The sequence below is a fragment of the Castanea sativa genome, chromosome 1 (assembly GCF_040712315.1).
Source record: "Castanea sativa cultivar Marrone di Chiusa Pesio chromosome 1, ASM4071231v1".
NCBI lineage: Eukaryota > Viridiplantae > Streptophyta > Magnoliopsida > Fagales > Fagaceae > Castanea > Castanea sativa.
Genome location: NC_134013.1, coordinates 91,657,793 through 91,680,047, shown reverse-complemented (window position 1 = coordinate 91,680,047; position 22,255 = coordinate 91,657,793). Strand labels below are relative to the sequence as shown.

The 22,255-nt window shown below is 37.4% G+C and overlaps 2 protein-coding genes across 6 annotated transcripts; one reads left to right on the top strand and one right to left on the bottom strand.

Moving 5' to 3' along the window:
* Positions 1–5,789: 5,789 nt before the first annotated feature.
* LOC142637278 (uncharacterized) lies at positions 5,790–6,107 on the bottom strand. The gene has a single exon (XM_075811555.1). It carries the CDS (start codon positions 6,105–6,107, stop codon positions 5,790–5,792), a length of 318 nt encoding a protein of 105 aa, XP_075667670.1.
* A 1,470-nt stretch (positions 6,108–7,577) lies between these two features.
* On the top strand, positions 7,578–17,893 carry LOC142643058 (leucine-rich repeat receptor protein kinase HPCA1-like). 5 transcript variants are annotated; one of them, XM_075817620.1, is made up of 8 exons: positions 7,580–8,173; positions 8,267–8,369; positions 16,056–16,173; positions 16,279–16,350; positions 16,749–16,823; positions 16,920–16,991; positions 17,213–17,372; positions 17,600–17,893. In XM_075817620.1, the coding sequence occupies exons 2-8, from the start codon at positions 8,288–8,290 to the stop codon at positions 17,606–17,608; spliced, it is 588 nt and encodes a 195-aa protein (XP_075673735.1). In that variant the 5' UTR covers positions 7,580–8,173; positions 8,267–8,287; the 3' UTR covers positions 17,609–17,893. The 5 variants fall into 5 exon arrangements, with proteins under 5 accessions (XP_075673742.1, XP_075673735.1, XP_075673726.1 ...); XM_075817611.1 differs by having other exon boundaries at positions 17,464–17,893; XM_075817627.1 differs by having other exon boundaries at positions 7,578–8,173; positions 16,056–16,146; positions 17,213–17,893.
* The last annotated feature ends 4,362 nt before the right edge of the window (positions 17,894–22,255 follow it).

Genomic DNA, 22,255 nt, shown 5'->3' with positions numbered 1-22,255 from the left:
TTGATTAAAAATGGAATAAGATGTATCCACCTTAAAAAATTAGTTTCCACTTTGATTCTTTGAAATATTTAAGCATTTCCTCCAAAATCTAAGCTCTTAATCTCAGAATGAAGTTTCAAACATCTCTATCCTCTTTGAGGATCTTCTTACTTCTAGAGGATTTGAGTGGTACTATACAGTAGGACTATGCATGTATTAGATTGGACAAGTTAAGGGGAAATTTTTTAACCAATTTGCCATTAATAGGTTGTAAATTTTTGAAATAGGCACCAACCCATCAACCTCCAAAAACAGTTGATCGGTTGAAAATTTTGACGGTTTCGACTAGGCAAATTGGGTAAGTTAGCTTTAGTTATATAGAATATACAAACTTTAAAAATTATTTTACTAATTACAGAGAAATTTAAGAAGTTATATTTCATCTTTAAATCATTGGAAAAAATTTAGGATTTGACTCATGTTTCCATATATCAAAATACATAGGTCTTTAACTATGAGAACTTTCTAACTTTTTTCTTTAAAAATATTTTTGGGTACTATATCTATGTCACTATGTATGCTTATAAATATGTTGGGAAAGTATTATTCATTTTTCATATTAAAATGAGATCAAGTGTAAAAAGAGATGAATATATATCTAGGTGGGTTAGGTTGGGTTATGGCTGTTTAAAAAAGACTCAACTTGCCATCCAACTTGATCTGCTACTTTAAAAGTTGAACTTGCGCTAATCTACTTTAAAATTAATACACATCCCTGCTATACGAGAAGCGGGCAGCTGACTAGCATGACATACACTCAGTCATCATCATAAAAAATATATATGTAATTATTTTTATAATTTATTGAAATTTGATTTAAATTATATACATTAAATTATAACTCATAAAACACTTAAAAAATCAGGTTTCAATGTTACAAAAACATCTCAAACCATAAAAATACAATAATTAAAGACCATAAACACTTCAAATCTTAAAATATAAATACTATAAATTCAATAATTCAACAGAAAAAGATATTAAAAACTCAAAGTTTAGAGACAAAAAATCATACTATATATATAATCATGTCAAGGTCCCCAATATACCTAACCTGTCTTAACCTAATTCAAAGCAAATATTTAACCCTCATCCCATCTTTGTCTCATTTGCTTTTGGGAATGAGTTTTAATCATCCCATTCAAAGTTGGGCAAGACTGGTGCCCATGTGATGAACAAAGTCTAGATTTGAAGCTATTTCTTCCGTTCCACTTCATGGCGGTTTATAAGACATATATTATATTTGAAAATTTTACATGATTAATTTAAAAATGAACAAAATTTAATTACAAAATTAGTTGTAGTGCCTAAGAATACAACCTTACTTAATATTGTTAACATTATTACATATTCTGAAAATCTAATTGTTGGATTACACGTTTTTTAGAATCTTTACGCTTTTAATACTCATGTCAAAATTTTTTACCAATCGGATATTATTTACTATATGACCTATAAGCTTATATTTTATGCATAATTTTAAATTACAAAAATTTACAATTTAAATAATTTATTAATAACACAATCATTGATTTTTAATTTTATAAAAATTTTACAATCTTGTAGAATATAAGAAGAATATATAATTTAATGATAAAATTGTCAAACTTCACCTAATGGAGCTAAATTTTGTTATCTAAAAAATCATGTGAGTAAAACACATGAATAATATCTTCAATAAGCATAGAGTGGGTCCAGGACAATAGCTCTATTGTGATTTGGGACAAACTTTTTGGGCGTGAGACGACTTTTAAAAAGTTTCAATGGGCCTACCTTTTTTATGGAATTAGAAAAGTTAGGTATTGGATGGAGACACAAGGTCCCAAACAATTACAATTGGCAGAGAGAGAATGGAGCAATAAAAGAAAGCATTGATTAATTCAGAGTTGAATATTGTGTGGTAACCGTAACCTAAGGGCAGTCATAGTGGACTCAATTTAAAGGAAGTAAGTAGAAGACAACGCGCAATTGGATACGAATGACAATAAACTTATGAATATATCATTGAAATGAACGAAAGACAAACCCCATGCAGTTCCAGTCATTAATTAATTGATTAAAAACGGAAAAAGCTCAAGAGAAGAGGAGAGGCTAAAGCCTAAAGCTAAAGGTGGAAATGGAAATTTGTCATTTAATTTTTAACTTCCCTCCTATTCACGTTATTAGATAATATTAATTTTTTATTAAATGGAAGGTCAAGGTCAAGGTCAAGGTCAAGGTCACGTTATTAGATAAGTTGCAGGCAACCTGTGGTCTCAAGGGGTTATCATTTATGATTAATTTATATATTTAAGTACTTTAGTCAGTCAGTGGACAGTGGTAGTTGTGTCGGAATTATTGTAATCACTACTTTTTTTTTTGAAACATCAACCAACTGGAATATCATAAGCATACTGAAAAGGGAGTACAACAAGCAAAGGAAATAAAATGAAACCAGTACAACCTAACCACAATCAGCCTGGACAACGTGCACTATCATGGGAGGACAAACTCCCTTCCAGACCTGAGACATTTCCCTCTGCCTTGCATACATTGTCAATTCATGAGCTGCCTTGTTGTAGTCTCGTTTCACATGTTTAATTTTCCAGCAATTAAAAGAAGAAAGCAAGCACTGAATACCTTGATACAAGTGACCAAGACAGCCATTAGTATCAGCTGCTATGATTCTATTGACAGTAGTTAAAGCATCAGATTCCAAAATAATTTGAGAAAGTTTCTGCTCCCTAGCTAGAATTAGACCACACTCCACAGCTAGCACTTCAACCTCCTCCACCGAATATTGTCCCTGAAAATATTTACAAGAAGCAGCGAGAACAGAGCCAGCAGCATCTCTTATAACAGCTCTCACACTTGAATTTCTGTCATTTTCAGACGTCGCACCATCAACATTAATCTTGAAAACCCCTGGAGGAGGCACAATCCATTTCTCTTCTGTCAGATTCAATTGTTGAGAGCAAGTTTTCGAGGCAGTCTTGAATTCTAGAATATAACTCCTAGCAGAACTCCAAATAAGCTCCGGTAGCTGACTTGAATACTCATGCACAATTTTGTTCCTGTTATACCAGATTGCCCAAGCAACACCAAAGAAAATCTCCAAATCTCGAGACGTTCCAACCTCATAAATTAACATTGCAATGTCTGTCACATCCATGTTTATATTCAATAAGTTAACAGGACCATCCTCCCAACATCTCCACACTCTCTTAGCCAAATCACACCTAACAAGAGCATGGAAAATTGATTCTGACTCCTTCCCACAAGCCAGGTATATTTCACACAAATTCACTCCTGTTCTTCACAAGTTCTCAAAGGTAGGAAGAGCATTCATACACATTTTCCAAGCAAAGATTTGCATTTTTGAAGGGATGTTTAGGTGCCATAACTTCTTCCAAAGAGGACACCTAGGATTACCCGAAGAGCTCTCACCTACCTCCTTTGTATCTAAAACCCCAACCGCTATATAATAGGCGCTTTTCACAGTGAATTCTCCCTTTTTATTACCAACCCATATGACTTGATCTTCGGGGAGGTTGTAACTAATAGGTATGTTCAGAATAGTTCTTGCCTCAAAAGGCAAAAATAAAGACCTCACTACATCACCTTTCAACCTCCTCGTATCTTTGTCAATCAATGCCGAGACTATGGGAAAATCCTCCATGGGTTTTGGTGGAGATATCACTTTATACGTAGTTGGGGTAGGCAGCCACTTATCCTCCCAAATATGTATCCTCTTCCCATTGCCAACTCGCCACCGGGTTCCTCTCTTCACAACTTCCAACCCGTTAAAAATACTTCTCCAAGCATAGGAAGGCCGTGATCCAAGTTTTGCTCTAAAAATGTCACCATGCGGATAATATCTCGCTTTATATATTTGGGGCGCCAAAGAGTTAGGATTCGAAATTAACCTCCAACCTTGCTTAGCTAGCATAGCAAGGTTGAAAGCCTGCAAATTTCTAAAACCCATTCCTCCATTCAGCTTTGACTTGCTTATACTCTTCTAACCAACCCAAGCCATTTTTGATTCTTGACCCCTTTGACCCCACCAAAATTGTCTCATCATACCTTCAATCTCATCACAAAGACTTCTGGGGATTTGGAAACAGCTCATAGTATATGTTGGAATTACTTGAGCGATAGCTTTAATAAGAGTCTCTCGGCCACCCACCGATAGCATCTTCTCCTTCCGCCCCGATAGTTTTTTCCTTACTCTTTCTTTAATTTCTGCAAATATTTCCACTTTAGACTTGTCGATGATTGAAGGTAGGCCAAGGTATTTTTTATGCCGGGTATCTTGCATTGTGCCCAACATATTCAACATTTCACTTCTTCTATCATCAGGGGTATTAGCACTGAAGAACACTGAAGATTTATCCGCATTAATTTTCTGGCCTAAGGTAGCTTCATACAGCTAGAGAATCTTAATAAGGTTCTGGCACTCTTGTCTGTTTGCTTTACAAAACAGCAGACTGTCGTTTGCAAAAAACAGGTGTGTAATCTTGGAACTTCCTTTACATATTAAAATTCCACTAATTCTTTAGTTCCTGGCGGCATTCTTAATAAGGGAGGAAAAGCCATCTGCACATGATAAAAAGATATATGGTGAAATTGGGTCTCCTTGACGGAGACCCCTAGTAGGAGTTATACTACCATAAGCAGCACCATTAATGAGGATAGAATAAGAAACTGTAGAGATGCAATGCATGATCAAGTTAATCCATTTTTCATGGAATCCCATCTTTACCATCACTTGTTTAATAAAACCCCATTCCACCCTATCAAAAGCTTTGCTCATATCTAATTTTATTGCCACAAAACCATCCTTACCCTTCTTCTTATGTTCTAAATAATGCATAAGTTCAAAAACAACAAGAACATTATCTGTAATTAATCTCCCGGAAAGAAACGCACTTTGATTTTCTGAAATAATTTAGGGAAGGATAGTTTTGAGACGATTGGTTAACACTTTTGATATGAGTTTATAAACAACATTACATAGACTTATAGGTCTAAAATCAGATATTTTTGTGGGGGTTTTTTATTTTAGGCACCAGAGTGATGTTTGTTTTATTAATTTCATCCATAGACATATTTGAGTTTAGAACATTTAAGACCATGCATATAACATCATTACCAACAATACCCCAATATTTTTGAAAGAAAACAGCAGACATACCATCAAGGCCTAGGGCTTTTGTTGGGTGCATCTGTTTTAGCACAGCCTCAATTTCCTCCTTTGTGAACTCTTGGATAAGGAACTAATTCATAGCAGCCGTGACTTTAGTGGGGATTGAATCAAGGACATCCGAAATACGAGATGGATAGGATGTGGTACACAGGTTTTTAAAATATGACACAACCACCTCTGCAATACCTTCCATAGACTCATGCCAATTTCCATTATCATCCATAATACTATTGATGGCATTTATCTTTTTCCTATCTGAGGCCCTAGAGTGGAAGTATTTTGTATTCCAATCCCCAAGGCCTAACCGTTGCACCCTTGATCTCTGATGCCACATAATTTCTTCACTATCCAATAAATCATCAATCTCTTTCCTTAGCATATTGATTTCACTGCCTAGGCTGCCATCCTTATCTCTGAGAACCAGCGAACTAAGGGACTCCCTTTTCTTCTTAATCTGTTTTGGAATTTGCCCAAAAACCATTTTGTTCCATCTAGAGAGATTTTTAGCACAACAATTCAACCTAATTGCTATTCCAATTGGAGAATTTAACCCTTGGTTTCCATCCTAGACTTCTTTGATAATATCTTTGCATTCCTCCCTTTTGGTCCACATAGCTTCAAATTGAAATCTTCGCCCATTTGAAAACTTTTGACTAGTAGCATTGGCTATCAGCGGAGCATAGTGGTCAAACGTGGACTCTACCAAGTGATGAACTTTAACATCCTTATAATACTCAATCCAATCAGGGGTGGCCAAGGCTCGATCCAATCTAAGATAAGTTCTGCGATCACCCTCTTGCATATTACACCATGTAAAATCAGGACCACAATAACCAAGATCCTTGAGCTTACAATGGTGTATTGCTTCTCTAAAACCATCCATCTACCTTTGTGCCCTTAGAGCCCCCTCCCCCCCCCCCCACCCCAATTTCTCCTGAACTGACACAATTTCATTAAAATCACCAAAACATAACTAGGGGAGTTGATACTTTTGACTAAGGCTTTTCAAAAGATTCCATGTTTCTTTCCTACGATGGGTTTCAGAGTTCCCGTAGAAACCAGTGATACGCCATTTAAATTCCGATTCCGAGTCAGTCACAACTGCATCAATAAAATTCCTTGAATAGCCTTGAACTTCCACTTTTATTTCTCGACTCCATAACATAGTTAAACCCCCACTTCTCCCAACACTAGGAACAATTCAGCCATTTAACAGACCTGTTTTAAACTTCACTTTTTCCATCCTCTTCTTCTTCAACTTTGTCTCCAGCAGGAGGACAATTTTGGGCTTCCAACGTTGCATAAGCTCGCACAACACTCGAACTGATCGGGGTTGCCCAAGCCCCCGGCAGTTCCAATCTAGCGCATTCATCGAACTGACCGCCGTTTCAGAAATTAAATTTTCACCATCTTCATCTTTCCCTCCACAAAAAGTTTTATGGGTACTACTATCAGAAATAAAAAACAGTTCCTCAGAACCTTTTCTTTTTTTACTTACCTCCTGGGCTTGTTCATCCTTCTCAGCACCTTGGGCCACACGTTTCTCCCTTGCTATCTTTTTAATTCTGCCCTTTGCTGCATTTTTAACCATTCAGATTGGGTCTTGCTGATACATATTCCCTTCCTCACTTAAGTTCTCGGTCTGTTTTTGCTTTATTGGGCTTGACCCTTTAAACTCACTAATAACCGGCCCAACACTACTATCCACTTCAATTTGAACTACCTGATTTCCTTCCACTTCATTCTTGACCAAGCCGGTTCTGAAACAAACTTGCTCCTCACGTGCCATCTGATCCAGCCCTACTTTCGAAATTTATGCTCCACTGTTACCCCTACTGATTTGCTCTTCCTGCCCCCTCTGATTTGACATGACAAGATCCCTCACTATTCCCATAGGAGCTGCATCCATCATCATCTCAATACCGGATTATTCACCGGCTCCGTCGCTGACCACCATAGATGGCAAGCTCTCCCTTACAGCACCAACCTCTTCACCAGCTCCGCCACCCTCCATCAACGATGACGAACTCCCTTTTTCAGCCACTGGTTTCTCTTTCACCTTTTCCTTTTCACCTCCATTTTAAAAAACCCCTCCTGCCTTTAACCATTCACCATATTGCCTCTCAGCGTATTGCTCCATTGGTTTTAAAAGGCAATGCTTCTCATTATGCCCAAGAACTCCACATATGTAACAAAAAACAGGGAGTCTCTCATATCTAAAATCAACTGAATATCTTCCACCCTCTTCATTCTTAACATACCCCCCCTCTACGGAGAGGTTTATCAATCGGAACCTCCACTCTTATCCTTAAAAATTTGGCTTGACTAGCTTGTTTATCCACTTCTAATACCCTCCCAATCTTGCTACCAATATTCTTTCCAATTTCTTCAGCTATATTCTCAAATGGTAAACCCCAAATCTGTACCCAGAAAGGAGAATGGGAGAAACATATATTTTTAGATGTTAAACCTTTCCTCCACCGACAGAGGAGTAGATTGTTTTCAAAATTCCAAGGACCATTTTTTTCTACCCACTCTAACTGGTAACTTCAATTGAACTTAAATTGTATAACATTAATTCCCACCTCCACAATCCTCAAGTCAGAACCCATCTTCCATGCTGCCTTCAAAGTGTTCTTCAAAGCTCTCAAGTTTTGATGACGATCTGAAAGAAGACGCCCAAATAAACTTAGAGAGCATTCTTCAAAAATCTCAGAGCTACTACTATTAGCAATGACAATATCTTCCTCTTCTTCTTTAGTAAGCTTCAACTTTTCCAAACTACTCACTACTTTGCAATCCATACATTGCTAAACGAAAAAATGGCCTACAACCAATTTTAAAATGGAGTAGACCAAGAGAAAAACCCTTAGAGAGGCCCCCAAGGGAGAGAGTAAGCTCTTACCGAGTGGAGAGAGAAAGAAAGCTCAGAAGAACTAACCAATTTAGGTGTAATCACTACTTCTGCAACTGTCTTTTTTTAGTATCAATCTTACCTCAAATGGATTTACATAATTTATTATCATTTCTTATTCAATTCAGTGACTTTGAACTTTGAAGCCAATGGGTGGAAGAACAGGAACTCTGCTGCTGCTGCTGCTTTTAATGCAATATATGGTTATACCACTCACAGCCAACGACGACTGTAAGTTCACTTCAATTGCTTTCTCCTTTTTCTTTCTTTGTTAATCATTTTTTCCTTGTTATCATATGTGAATGAATTGATGAGACAGAAACATGGCAAAGACTATAAATTGGATTTTTTATTCTTGAAATTTCTTCTACTTAATAATTTAATCATTCTCAACAAAACTGAAAAATACATTCAGTTTGGTGACCTTCGGACAATAATTTGACCCACCTGGGGGATGAATTTTCATTTGTTCTTGTTGTAGTAAGCAGATGGAGAAAGAACAAAATTGTTCTAAATTGTACTGGCAAGGGCTTGGTACTCAGCCTCTGTCTATCTTTTGCAATTTCTGTACAATGAGGTGCTATACAAACTGTGTGTATACACACACACACACATGCAATAGTTTACCTATGAGGATCCCTTGATTTTAGCACAATAAAGGGTTAACATGTTTACAACATGTGGTTCATGCGCGATATGCAATTCCTCCACAGCACACAGAGGGTTACTGTTTTTGTTAGGTGATTATCAATGATCTCCGGTGTGAAGGTTGTGAATCAGTGCCTTGGAGAGTTACTGGTGCGGACACGAGATATAGGCCCCCAATTATACACACATATGGGAGGAAGAACAAAAAGAAGACGGCCCAACCTGTGGCCTTATGGATGGAGCCTATTAGTTATTGGGCTTGAGATTAAGCAAGCCCGAACATTTAATAATTAGGGTTTTGTGTTGTAGCTATTCAAACACTTTTTAATTATTGTAACACAGCTTTTGAGAAATATAAAAAAACGTTTGTTTTCTTTTACACTGGTGCCGACTCTAGTTTGCTTGGTGCTGATTCCAAGCAGCCCTTAGGTGCTGACTCCTAGGGTTTACTCTATCATTTTTCTTCTCTATTATACTATTGTGGTTGTCCTACGTCAGTTTTGGTATCAGAGCCAGGTTTTCGGTCCATTCAACACAACCGTAGACAACCACGCAAAGCCATCAAAAACAAAGGAGTAAGCCAACAATGACAGTACCTTTCAAGTTTTTGCCTCATGAGATTTTAAACAGGCCCAAGCCAGTCCCTGCAATCCGTGTATTCCCCCAAGCCCCACATGAGTTTCTCACCCCCAAACCAACAGAGAAGCCAGCGGCACCTCCCAAGCCGGTGACCACCATCCGCGCCCGCCTCTAATCTCAGAACCCACAGCCCACAAAAAAAAAAAGGAGAAAAGAAGAAGTAGAGACCCATGGACCCAGCCACCACAGCCACCAACCGCCGCGAAGCCCAACCGTCACTAGCCGCCAGCCGCCGCGAAACCTAGCGCTTCACCAACCGCCGCGAAGCCCAACCGTCACCGCTGTTGAGGACTTCGACCACCGCCGATGCCAAGGCCGAGACGAACAGCTTCCAGCTCCCCCGATGACTCCGGCGACTCCAGCTGCTGCCTCTGTCGACGCTCCAGCCGATGACTCCACCGTTTCTTTCTTTCTCTTTTAGTTTCTTTTGTTTCTAATAGCTTCTTTAGTTCAATGTTATGTTTTGGGAGTTGGGTTAGCAGATTTTGTTTTAAGCTGTAGTCTTTTACTGTATTTCACCCAAAAAAAAAAAAAATTTATTGTATTTCAAAAAAAAAAAAAGACACTGTTGCTGTGACAGCCCATTGCTTGTATTGGGCTTTAATTTTTTTCACAGGTTCCTCAGTCCAAGTCAATTCACTACTTGAAGAGTCATGGCTGCCTAATGCAATACGTGGAGCCACTGACTAGGGTACAATTCTGACTCTATATTTTTGGTGGATTCAATTTTATCTCATTAAAAAATATTATCTTTATGTTTTTTTATGTGCATATCCCACCATACTCCATTATCCTATCCAATTTGTGCTCAGATTAATCATTTTACTGTTTGTGTCCTCTTTTAGTACCCACTCTAAAATTCCAAAAAAAAAAAAAAAAAAACCAATTTCTTTGAAATATCTTATTCTTTTTGTGGAGCTTCTTGGAATTTGATGTTTATTTGGGCTATCTCATAATACTGTGAACACTGTCACTATTTGTCTGCAATTCCTTCCTTTGATTCATCGATCTAGTCTCTACATGCACTTTGCTTGACCTTTAATTTTACATTGAGAATTGATTACTTGAATTTTTGGGAATCTCAACTGCATTCATAAATATTGTGTTGCATGCATCTACGTAGTGGTCGCGTCATGTCAAACCCTGAACATTAATCCACGTCCGAATCTAGGCCCTCTTTAGAGCAAACCATATGAGACCTAGCTAAGAGTGTTCGTGATTTGCTGGATAGGGTAGAGCGAATTGAAACATCTCAAAGAGAGACCACTAACCATGAAGGAGATAACATGCATGGGCAAAATAACAATGGTCACTTTAATAGGGCTCCACACTTTGAACATGATCACTATAATCACTATGGTCCTAGGGATTATGATGATAAGATGTCTAAGGAAAGGATAGAAGCACCCACCTTTGATGGCTGCCTAGACCCATGGGTTTTCACTGATTGGTTACGTCAAATGGAGAAATTCTTTGACTATTACCATTGGGCTGAGAATAGGAAGGTAAGGTATGCTAGAATGAAGTTAATTGGGAGAGCTGATCTTTTCTGGGAGGACCTTGAGGAAACCCTTAGGCGACGACGTGAGCCCCCCATTATTGATTGGATGGAGATGAAGGACGCCCTCTCGAGGAATTATCTTCCTCCAACTTATAGGAGCTCCTCCGAGGAATGGGATCGCCTAAGGCAAGGCACTCGCTACGTGACCGAATACATAGAGAAATTCAAGGAATTCCAGAGGCGAATTCGAATAGTTGAGGAAGAAGTTGTCACACTCAATAGGTTCAAGAAAGGTTTAAATGCTAACCTACTAGGCGAGATTATCACCCGAGGAGTCACCACCTTAAGAGAAGCCTATGACCTTGCTAGGAATTGTGAGTTAGCATCCAAATCTATCTTTTGGCGACGTTCTGAGCTTCAAAGCATTCCTCCCAACCCTCACCCTTTTGGTAGCAAACCTAAACTTGCCTTACCCCCTAAGGTCAACCCCAATAACATCCCGATACAAAAAGAGGACAAGGGAAAAGGTGTGATCAATGAGCCCTCAAGATTAGGCTCTCGCCTCCAATGCTTCAAATACAATGGGATTGGACATGTCGCAGCTAGATGTCCCTCTAGGACCCTTGTCATTCAAGAGGATGATGAAAAGGTAGAAAGTGTTGAAGAGCTAGTGTATGACCCAAATGCTGAAGAAGTCCAAGATGTTGAGGCCGAATGGGAAGATGATCCCAGCTACCTCACGTGCATTAGAGCCATCTCCCCTCAGGTTGATGATTCCCAGGCTGTTTTTGGTGTCCCTAGAGTGAATGTGGTAAGGTGTGCTTTGACGTAACAAAGGGAAACCGATGATTGGCGAAGAAGTGCCATCTTCCAGACTTACACTAAGTGTGGAGACAAAACGTGCAAGGTTATTATAGATAGTGGGAGTTGCATTAACGCGGTGTCCTCTAACGTTGTTTCCCGCCTAGGCTTGAAATTGATCCCACACCCTAACCCATATAAAGTTTCTTGGGTGAATACTTCCTCCATAGCCATAAAAGAAAGATGTGTTGTCCCACTTCAATTCCTCACCTACAAGGCAGAAATATGGTGTGACGTAATTCCCATGGATGTAGGGCATATTATCTTAGGTAGACCTTGGCTTTATGATTTGGATGTCACCCTTCATGGGCGATCCAATTCTTGCTCATTTATGTTTGGAGGCAAGAAGATTGTGCTTAATCCTTTGAAACCCAAGCCAATCGACATGAGCAAGAAGCCAGAAGTACCGAAGGCGAAAGGTCTGAACATCATAAGCCCAAAGGCATTTGAGAGGGTAGTAGTTCAGGAATCCATTATGTTTGTCTTGGTTGCTAGGGAACTTCATGGAGAGACCTGTGAGGAGCAACCTGAAGAAGTGAGGTCCGTGTTCCAGGAATTTAAGGATGTTTTCCCTGAGGAAATCCCCGACCAATTACTGCCCATGCGTGATATCCAACACGCCATAGATTTTGTGCCCGGAGCGACCCTACCTAACTTGCCCCATTATAGGATGAGCCCTGCAGAACATGCCGAGTTGCAAAGACAAGTAGAAGAACTACTTAGAAAGGGTTTTGTTCGTGAGAGCATGAGCCCTTATGCAGTCCCTGCACTCTTAACTCCAAAGAAAGATGGGACTTGGAGGATGTGTGTTGATAGTCGTGCCATCAACAAGATCACTGTGAAGTATCGTTTTCCTATCCCTCGGTTGGATGACATGTTGGATATGATGGCTGGAGCAACGATCTTCTCCAAGATAGACTTGAAAAGTGGCTATCATCAAATTAGGGTTCGTCCTGGTGATGAGTGGAAAACTGCCTTCAAGACGAAAGATGGTTTATATGAGTGGATGGTTATGCCTTTTGGATTGTCCAATGCTCCTAGTACCTTTATGAGAGTGATGACTCAAGTGCTCAAGCCTTTTATGGGAAAATTCCCGGTTGTGTACTTTGATGATATCCTCATTTATAGTAAGTCTAGGGAGCTACACTTAGACCACCTAACTCCTGTTTGCACAACCCTTAGGTAGGAGGGTTTATATGGTAAGCTCAAGTAGTGCTCTTTCTTTACGGATAAAGTTGTCTTCCTAGGTTTCATAGTGTCATCGAAGGAGTTTCGCCGACCCCGGAAAGTTCAAGCAATTATGGATTGGTCCGAGCCCAAAACTATACATGAGGTTCGAAGCTTTCATGGGCTCGCTTCCTTTTATCGCCGATTCATCAAAGGATTTAGTACCATTATGTCTCCCATCACCGACTTTGCTTGAAACATGGGGAGTTTACTTGGACAAAGGCTGCTACTAAGGCCTTCAAGGAGGTGAAACAGAAGATGACTGTGGCACCTGTCATGCGTCTCCCTGATTTCACCAAGCCTTTTGAAGTGGAATGTGATGCCTCAGGTATTGGCATAGGGGGAGTACTTAGTCAAGAGCGTCACCCAATTGCCTATTTCAGTGAGAAGTTGAATGATGCTAAGCAGAAGTACTCCACGTATGACAAAGAATTTTATGCCATTGTACGAGCTCTTTGGCATTGGCGTCATTACTTGTTGTCTCGAAAGTTTATTATCTACTCTGATCATGAAGCTTTGCGTTATCTCAATTCCCAAAAGAAGCTAAATTTTAGGCACGGTAGTTGGGTTGAATTTCTGCAACGCTACTACTTTGTGGTGAAACATAGAGCGGGAGTTGAGAATAAGGCTGCTGATGCACTGAGTCGAAGAGTGTCTTTGCTATCAGTCATGAGTGTTAAGGTCACTGGGTTTGAACGACTTAAGGATGACTATCAATCATGCCAAGATTTTGGGGAGCTCTACACTAGCCTAAGTAATGCTTCACATCCCGTCTTGGATGATTATACCCTTAAAGATGGTTACTTGTTCAAAGCCAACAAGTTGTGTATCCCTCGATCGTCAATGAGAGATTTTCTAGTTTGGGAGATACATGCAGGAGGCCTTGCAGGTCATTTTGGCCGAGATAAGACAATTGAGGAAGTGGAACGTCAATTCTATTGGCCTGGTCTTAAGAGGGGCGTTGCTAAGATAGTTGGTCAGTGTCGTACATGTCAACTAGCCAAACATCGCAAGCAAAACACTGGTCTGTACACGCCTTTACCTGTGCCAGATCGACTGTGGCAGGACGTGAGTATGGACTTTGTGCTAGGTTTGCCCCGCACCTTTAGGAAGCATGATTCTATCCTAGTAGTTGTTGATCGCTTCTCTAAGATGGCTCATTTCCTACCATGTTCTAAGACTTCTGACGCTTCTAAAATTGCAAAGCTTTACTTTGATGAGATTGTCAAGCTTTATGGTCTCCCCAAAACCATAGTGTCAGATAGGGATGTTCGCTTCATGAGTTATTTTTGGAAAACCTTGTGGCATTTAGTAGGCACCAAATTGAAATTTTCCACGGCATTTCATCCTCAAACTGATGGTCAAACTGAGGTGGTTAATCGTAGCCTAGGGAACCTCCTTCGGTGTCTAGTGGGTGAAGCCAATCGGAATTGGGATTCAATTCTTCCTATAGCCCAACTTGCATATAATAGGTCTATAGGCGTTAGTCCTTTTGAGGTTGTGCATGATATACACCTAAGAAGCCCTTAGATCTTTTGCCCATGTCCCCACATGTTAGGATTTCTGAATCTGCTGTGGCATTCGCACTTCATGTTCATGATTTGCATACTGAGTTTCACAAAAAAATTCAGGTAATTAATTATCAATATAAAATTCATGCCGATACTCATCGGCGTCATGCGCAGTTTCGGTAGGAGATTATGTCATGATTCGGATCCGACACGAACGGCTTTCCTCTCGGGACCGTTAAGAAATTGAGCTCGTAGTGCCGGTCCGTTCAAGGTATTGAAACGAATGGGCCCAAATGCATATGTCATTGACCTCCCTCATGATTATGGTATTAGCTCCTCCTTTAATATTGAGGATCTAGTTGCTTATAAAAGCCCTACAGCTATTCCTGATACTCCTTTTGATGAGCCTTTACTTAATCCTATTGATGCCCCTATGCCTACCCCTTTACCCTTAAATTTGCCTTATGCACATAAAGAATCTATTGATGCTATTTTAGATGAGCAAATTGTTTCTACCAGGGATGGAGGAGTTCACCGTTTCCTAGTTCGGTGGCGCGGGAGACCAGATTCCGATTGCACATGGATTACTAGAGATGAGCTACAGCGACTGGATCCTGACTTACTGGAGTACTATCAGAGCTCTTCAGCTTTCCACTCGACGGGGTTGAGTTCCTCTCACCCGGGGGGAGTTGGTGCGGACACGAGATATAGGCCCCCAATTATACACACGTATGAGAGGAAGAACAAAAAGAAGACGGCCCAACCTGTGGCCTTATGGATGGAGCCTATTAGTTATTGGGCTTGAGATTAAGCAAGCCCGAACATTTAATAATTAGGGTTTTGTGTTGTTAGGGTTTTGTAATGTAGCTATTTAAACACTTTTTGATTATTGTAACACAGCTTTTGAGAAATATAAAAAAACGTTTGTTTTCTTTTACACTGGTGCTGACTCCAGTTTGCTTGGTGCTGATTCCAAGCAGCCCTTAGGTGCTGACTCCTAGGGTTTACTCTATCATTTTTCTTCTCTATTATACTATTGTGGTTGTCCTACGTCAGTTACCCTTTGTTCCATTATCTGCATATGACAATAGATTGACACACTCCCTCTTCTACAGGCACAGTGCACATTTATCTAGTAGCACTCATAAGTTAAGATTGATAGTGTTGTATAGTTTGATTCAAGTTACATCCCCATGATATAATGGAACAAGAAAATCATCTCTTGGATGGGGCTTTATTTTTGTGCTTTGGGTTGCTGAAATAACAGTAGATTGCGACCATGTCCTGAAAATTGCTTGCCTAAAATGGAATAAGGCTAGTCCTAATCCTCCTCTCAGTTTAGTACATATTCAAATATAATGCTTGCTAATGAACTCCACCTCAAATGGCACTTCCTTCTCCCATAATTACATGTGTAACTTATCATCATATAATCCTTGTATAGTTTTATTTGACTATTCATATTGTTTCTATTCCACCACCATTTTTGGTGATTCAATTATTAATACTGCTTTATAATTTTTGCTGCAGTTAATGGTCTACTGTCTGTCCAGGATGAGTTGAAGAACACACCAAATTGGAAGGGTAGTGCTGATCCTTGTGACAATTGGGAAGGGATTAGGTGCAACAATTTGCGTGTGACCTCCTTGTAATTTCACCCTATAATGATTTTTTAAGGTTTTTATTTCTGTCCATTTATTTATATATATATATATATATATATATATATTTATTTGACTGTTCTTTATTCCAGAATATTGACAAGCATGAATTTGATGGGGACACTATCTAGTGAGATCAGCCAGTTGTCTGAGTTGCAGACTTTGTAGGTCATTTATTTGCTTTTATTTGCACTTGGCTGCTTCTGTTTTTATGGTAATCCAATTTAACTATTGTGTTGAGGAAAAACTTGGCTACCATCTGTTTTCATAGGCTTTCAGTACTCAGATGTCTAAAGATTCAATGCTCAACAACATCTGAGGCAGCTCATACCTCATGCCTGGGAGCCCTTTATCTTTGAGACATGCATCCCATAAATCAACTATTTCAAGGGATTATTATCATAAATATAGTGACTACGAAATTTTATTTTTGGTTTTATTTCACAAATAGATGAAATCAATTACTCCATTATATGATGCAGTATTCACTAGTTGCTTCTTCAGTCAGTCATCTGCAAGTTCATTCCTAATTATCAGTTTTTTTTTTTTTTTTTTCACACAGGGATCTCTCTTACAACAAGAACATAACAGGACAACTTCCAAGTTCAATTGGGAATTTAATGAACCTAATAAACCTGTAAGGAAATATCAATTGCTGTCAGAGGATTAGCTCATACTAAACTTGTGTTTTAGATCCTTGCTGTTAAGCTGTTGCTTTTTGCTTGCACACCAGAAACCTGATCGGTTGCAGTTTCTCTGGCTCTATTCCAGACACAATAGGAAATCTACAGCGGCTAACTATTCTGTAAGGCTTTGACTTGGTTTTCTACTATTGTTTTAATTTTTAATGCATGTCTGCAATTACTTGTGTCTCTCAAGTCATCATCCATTTTGCACACTGTTTTGGATGAAGGATCTATTTTTGCATCTTGTAAATCTCCCGTATGAAGCTATATCTATTACAGTTTCATTTTTGAGCCAATGGACACTGAATTTTCAGGAACTTTTCATTCTCTATCAATGCAGATCTCTGAATAATAATAGCTTCCGTGGACGTATTCCTACTTCTATTGGTCGTCTTTCCAACCTTTATTGGCTAGACCTAGCTGAAAACCAGCTTGATGGACCTCTACCAGTCTCTGATGGCAATACACCTGGTCTTGATATGCTAGTTAAGGCAAACCATGTAAATCTTTGTATTCCTGTGTGATTCTCTTTTCTATTTTTCACAAACCCCTTTTATTTGGTTACACACACAACATTGTTTTCATTTTCAGAGTCTCCACCTCTAGTGCCAAATATGAACTCAAACGTCTTTGATATAGAAGCTAAGAAGTTCACTTTGATATTCTCAATTGTATAGCAAAACACTGTTAATTTAGCAGTTATTTTCTACCCCCACCCCCACTACAGGCTTCTTAGCAGCAATTTTCTCACTGGCAACATTCCTGCAACCCTTGGAACTGTGACACATTCCTGCAACCCTTGCAACCCTCTATTCACATGCTAAAGTGAATCAGTCTAAGATTGTTGGAGCTGTGAACCTCTTTCGAGCTATTGTACTGAGTATCTTGTTTTGGCTACAGACGCTTTGATAGGAATTCATTAGGTGGGCCCGTACCTTCAAACCTCAATAATCTTGTAAATGTTGGCGAGCTATAAGTAAAGATGATAGACATATCAAATACAGCACTTATAATGATTTTTTTTTAAATAATCTTTTGCGGGAAATTTCACTTTACAAATAGAGCTATTGGTGCTCTTTGTTCAGGTACTTGTCCAACAATAAGCTGACTGGTCCTATACCTAACCTTACTGGCATGAACAATCTCCACTATGTGTAAGTTGCAATAATATTACTAAAAGACTATGAATTTCATTTGTGTTGCAGGGGTAAGTGAGTAGTATCAGACCATTATAATTTATGATCAATTAGTTATCCTATTTTTTGGGACTAAGGCCTATGTCGTTGTTGATGTATTTATCCTTTTTTTTGAACTCCAAGTGGATACTATTTCCCATCTTTATTTTTAGGTTAAATTTATTTAATATTACTGCTATCAATATGTTTTTTTTGTTGAGATTGTAAGTGTATTCTCCATGGATTTCATTCTTAGAGTCTTTGACGACATTGTAAGTTTCATTTTCCCTTCTCCATATCCCTACCCCCTTTCTCTATCATCAACACATTGATAGCTTATTTAGTCTTTTCTCACAATTTTGACCTTGCTATGCGCCTATGCTGTAGCTCCTTAAGAGTGATTGGCTTCTAATATGCAGTTGTTGGTATTTTCTGCACATCTGAATGAACTCACACAACTTGGTCTACTTAGTCCTCATTTGTAGCCTGTAGCTATTTCTAATTTCTGGCAGATTTGTAGATATTTGATATATCATATCTCATTCAATGCCCTCTCAACAATACCCACTACTATTTTCATCAGCACAATGCATGGATTTTTTTTGGACTTAAGTATGTAAGTACCCAAAGAAAACATTAGTCGCGTCTATGCTATACCCTAAAAGGACCAGTCTATCACAATTGAGGCTCCTCTTAGTTGTTTATGTTGTGCAACTACAGAAGCTCTAACATTAATTATTGTGATTTGGGACTAGCAGAAGCGTATTCACATGAACAAGAAAATAAAACATTCACAAGAAAATAAAACATTCACAAGAGACACCAATATATAATGTGGTTCTACCTCCAATGGCAACACCAACAAAAATATCCACTATCAATGATATGGATTACAATGGTTATTTATGAATTCAACATGTTCTTCTAGGAGTTTTTCACCTCTCCCCACAAGGAAGAACCTTGGGCAAAAGTCAAAAAACCCTTTACAACAATGCCTATTTATAAAGCTTCAATTATATTCCTTAATGGAAAAGTAATACCCATTACTTCTTCAATAATGAATATTTTTCCTTCTATGACACGGAGAATCCTTGTCTTTCACACCAAGGAAAAACCTTTCCTTCTACGCCAAGGAAACCCAAACCAAAAATAATTAGGAATTTGAGGCAATATTCAACAGTTTATATAGCCCAATTTGACCTAGTAAACACCTAATGTGGGACTCAACAAACACTCATGCAAAACATACTTAACCAATCTACCGCTTAATCTAGGGTATTACATATTACTAGTCGCTAACTCATGCGATGCACGGAAAAAAGAAAAAGAAAAAAAAGATCACCAAGCACTGTCATTTCCACCTTCATGTATGTATATTGAATTAATATTAGTTGCATTGAAAACTATAAATAAAATATAAAATAAAATACTAATTGTACAAATAAAAACCCATAAAAAATTTTCTTTTCTTTCTAAACTAAAAATAGTACCAACCCAAAATAAGGGAATCATTGATTCGATAATATCCAAATTGTGAGCAGCACAGAAACGTTGAATCAAAGAACACTAAGAAAAGTGTCAAGTGGACTTTGCATTAAAATCACAATTACTTGTAGTTACTTTAATAAAAAATTACTTTGAATCATTATCCGAAAGAGGAGAGATATAAAAACTTGATTAGTCTCAAAGATGAAGTTCCTTGGATATATTTCAGCATCAATGTCCAAGTTCAGCACTATGTATAGCAAGCATTAGCAAAGTATCCACGACCTTCCTCCTTCGGAATTCACAAAGCTACTCCAAAGAAAATTTTTTAAACAATGGTATAACACCCTACACACGTATTTACTTTCTTTAAAAAAAAAATAGAGAGAGAGAGAGAAGAAGAAGAAGCATAAGACAACAAAAAGAAATAAAATCTAACTTATATAATTGAATAGTTAAGTCAATAAATTTGTTTGAATCATTAAAATTCACCTTCATATTTACCCTAGAAGACCACATGTGAAGGATCTAACAATATCAAAGATAATTATTCACCAAAAAGAACAATAACTCAAGGAACTATAGATTGGAGAGGGGAAAAAGTAGGAGACTATTATGCTGCAATGAATATGAACAAAAATCATGTACTAAAAACATGCAATTATATAGAACACAACCTCCAATGCATGCTTAAATATTAACAAATGTATCCTATCATCTCATGAGAAAAAGATTAACAAATGTAAATGTAACCAAGCCTAAACCAACAAATTCTAGCCCAATATTAATGATAGGCTATGAACTGAAAAACGCAAGATAAAGATAGGGTGTTTTACATTTTCAAATAGGAGAACATGTATGCACAAAATTCAATGATGCTATTAGTTAAGAATTATGAAAATTCAAATTAAAAATGAAAAAAAAAAATTTAACCAAAGTAAAAGCCTAAATTCCCAAAAGGTGCTCATCAAAATTGTAGAAACCATTGGCAACTTAGGGCCCTACATCATTCAAATTAAAAAACCCAAAATTGTCCCCACATAAAAAGACTAAACACAGTCACAAAATACAAACTCATAAACAATTTCATCTAGAATAAGGAATTTTTTTTTTCAATTTCAACTGACAAATTAAACAACAAAACTATATTAGAGGAAGGAAAAGAATTGAAACAAAAACATGCAAAGAGACTACCTAGATGTTCAAGGCCTTAAACCTGCACAGAGAAGTTTCTAAAATTTTCACACTATTTCATTACCGTGAATTTGCCAAATTCAACACACAATTCTAACTTCAAAATTTATGTATTAAACCCCCAATAACTTGCTCACAATATATCAAAATTCTTTCATTAAACCAAATTATACCTTTTGGTAAAGTACATACATAGTAGTACATTCTTTTGGTGCTAATTAAAAACAACATATAAATAAAAATTAATAAAAACAAAGGAGAAAAAAAAAATTCAAATACAGCAATTAAATTATGCTTATTACAAAAAAAAAAAAAAAATCAATAAAGCAAAAATAGTATGTAACCCTATCTTCATCATGTACAACCACAAACATGAAAAAATAAATATAGCAAGTACATGCAATGAATAGATAGATGGCCTCTATATTTTATTTTTTGTCTAATACATTTATCGCTTTTGTGGTAATTCAATTTTTATATAAAATAAAATGACATTCAAGATGATCAATGTTAGATTGCTAAAACATAAACACAATTTAACATCTACCTCTATAAACTGAATAGTACCGAAAATTGGAATGCTTAACACATCAAAACACACATATACACATAACAAAAAAAAAAAAAAAACAAAAACAAAAACAAAAAACCAATAGATCCTTACTCAAGAACCTCAAAAATGTACAATTTTCCAAAAGCAAAAGCACATAGACATGCATAAGTACACATCTACATAAATATCACAATCAACATGTATATATCTCATAAAGAACAAAGAGCATATTTGTTAATGTTCTAATTGTCAAGCCAAACAATCTCAAGTTTACTACCAAAATACGTGTCATAGGAATAGGAGGAGATTGACATTTTAGAACAAATTCATTGAAATTGTAGCCTCTCTTAATTCAAGCAATTGGCTGCCTATATCTAATAAATTATTTTGTAAATTTTTTGGATGCCTTTGCCAAATTATAACTTTAATATATATATCTATATATGCCTTCATCTTAAAACAAATTAAATTCCCAAAAAAAGAAGAAAGGAAGAAACTTGTTTATCTTAGATTACCTCTATTCACCTTAGGCCTACGATTAAATGGCAAATCACAAAATGCATTGAACACAACCCAATAAGTAGCAACAGTTTATAATTTAAATAAACACAAAGTTGTATTCTTTAATAGATAAACAAAAAGAATATTTTCAAATCTCATCAACAATAACAAAATACATAGATGAAACACACATTAATAAGAAACCCCAAAAATGAGGGAGAGAGATTGCTATGGAGAGGCAGAGGCTACATCTAAACTCGCCAAAAGAGAAAAGATTCTTTTTAGTGTCTGAACTTGTCCAAATAAAAAGACTCTAATAGATTGGAGAAGAATAAATTTGAATAGCAAAAAGTTATTCAAAAAATATATTAAAGAAACATGTAAATTTCTAGCATATGAAAATAAAATTTAAAAAGTGACAAGAACATAATTGCAAACGTAAAGGATGAGGAAAGCAAATTGATTGAAATAAGAG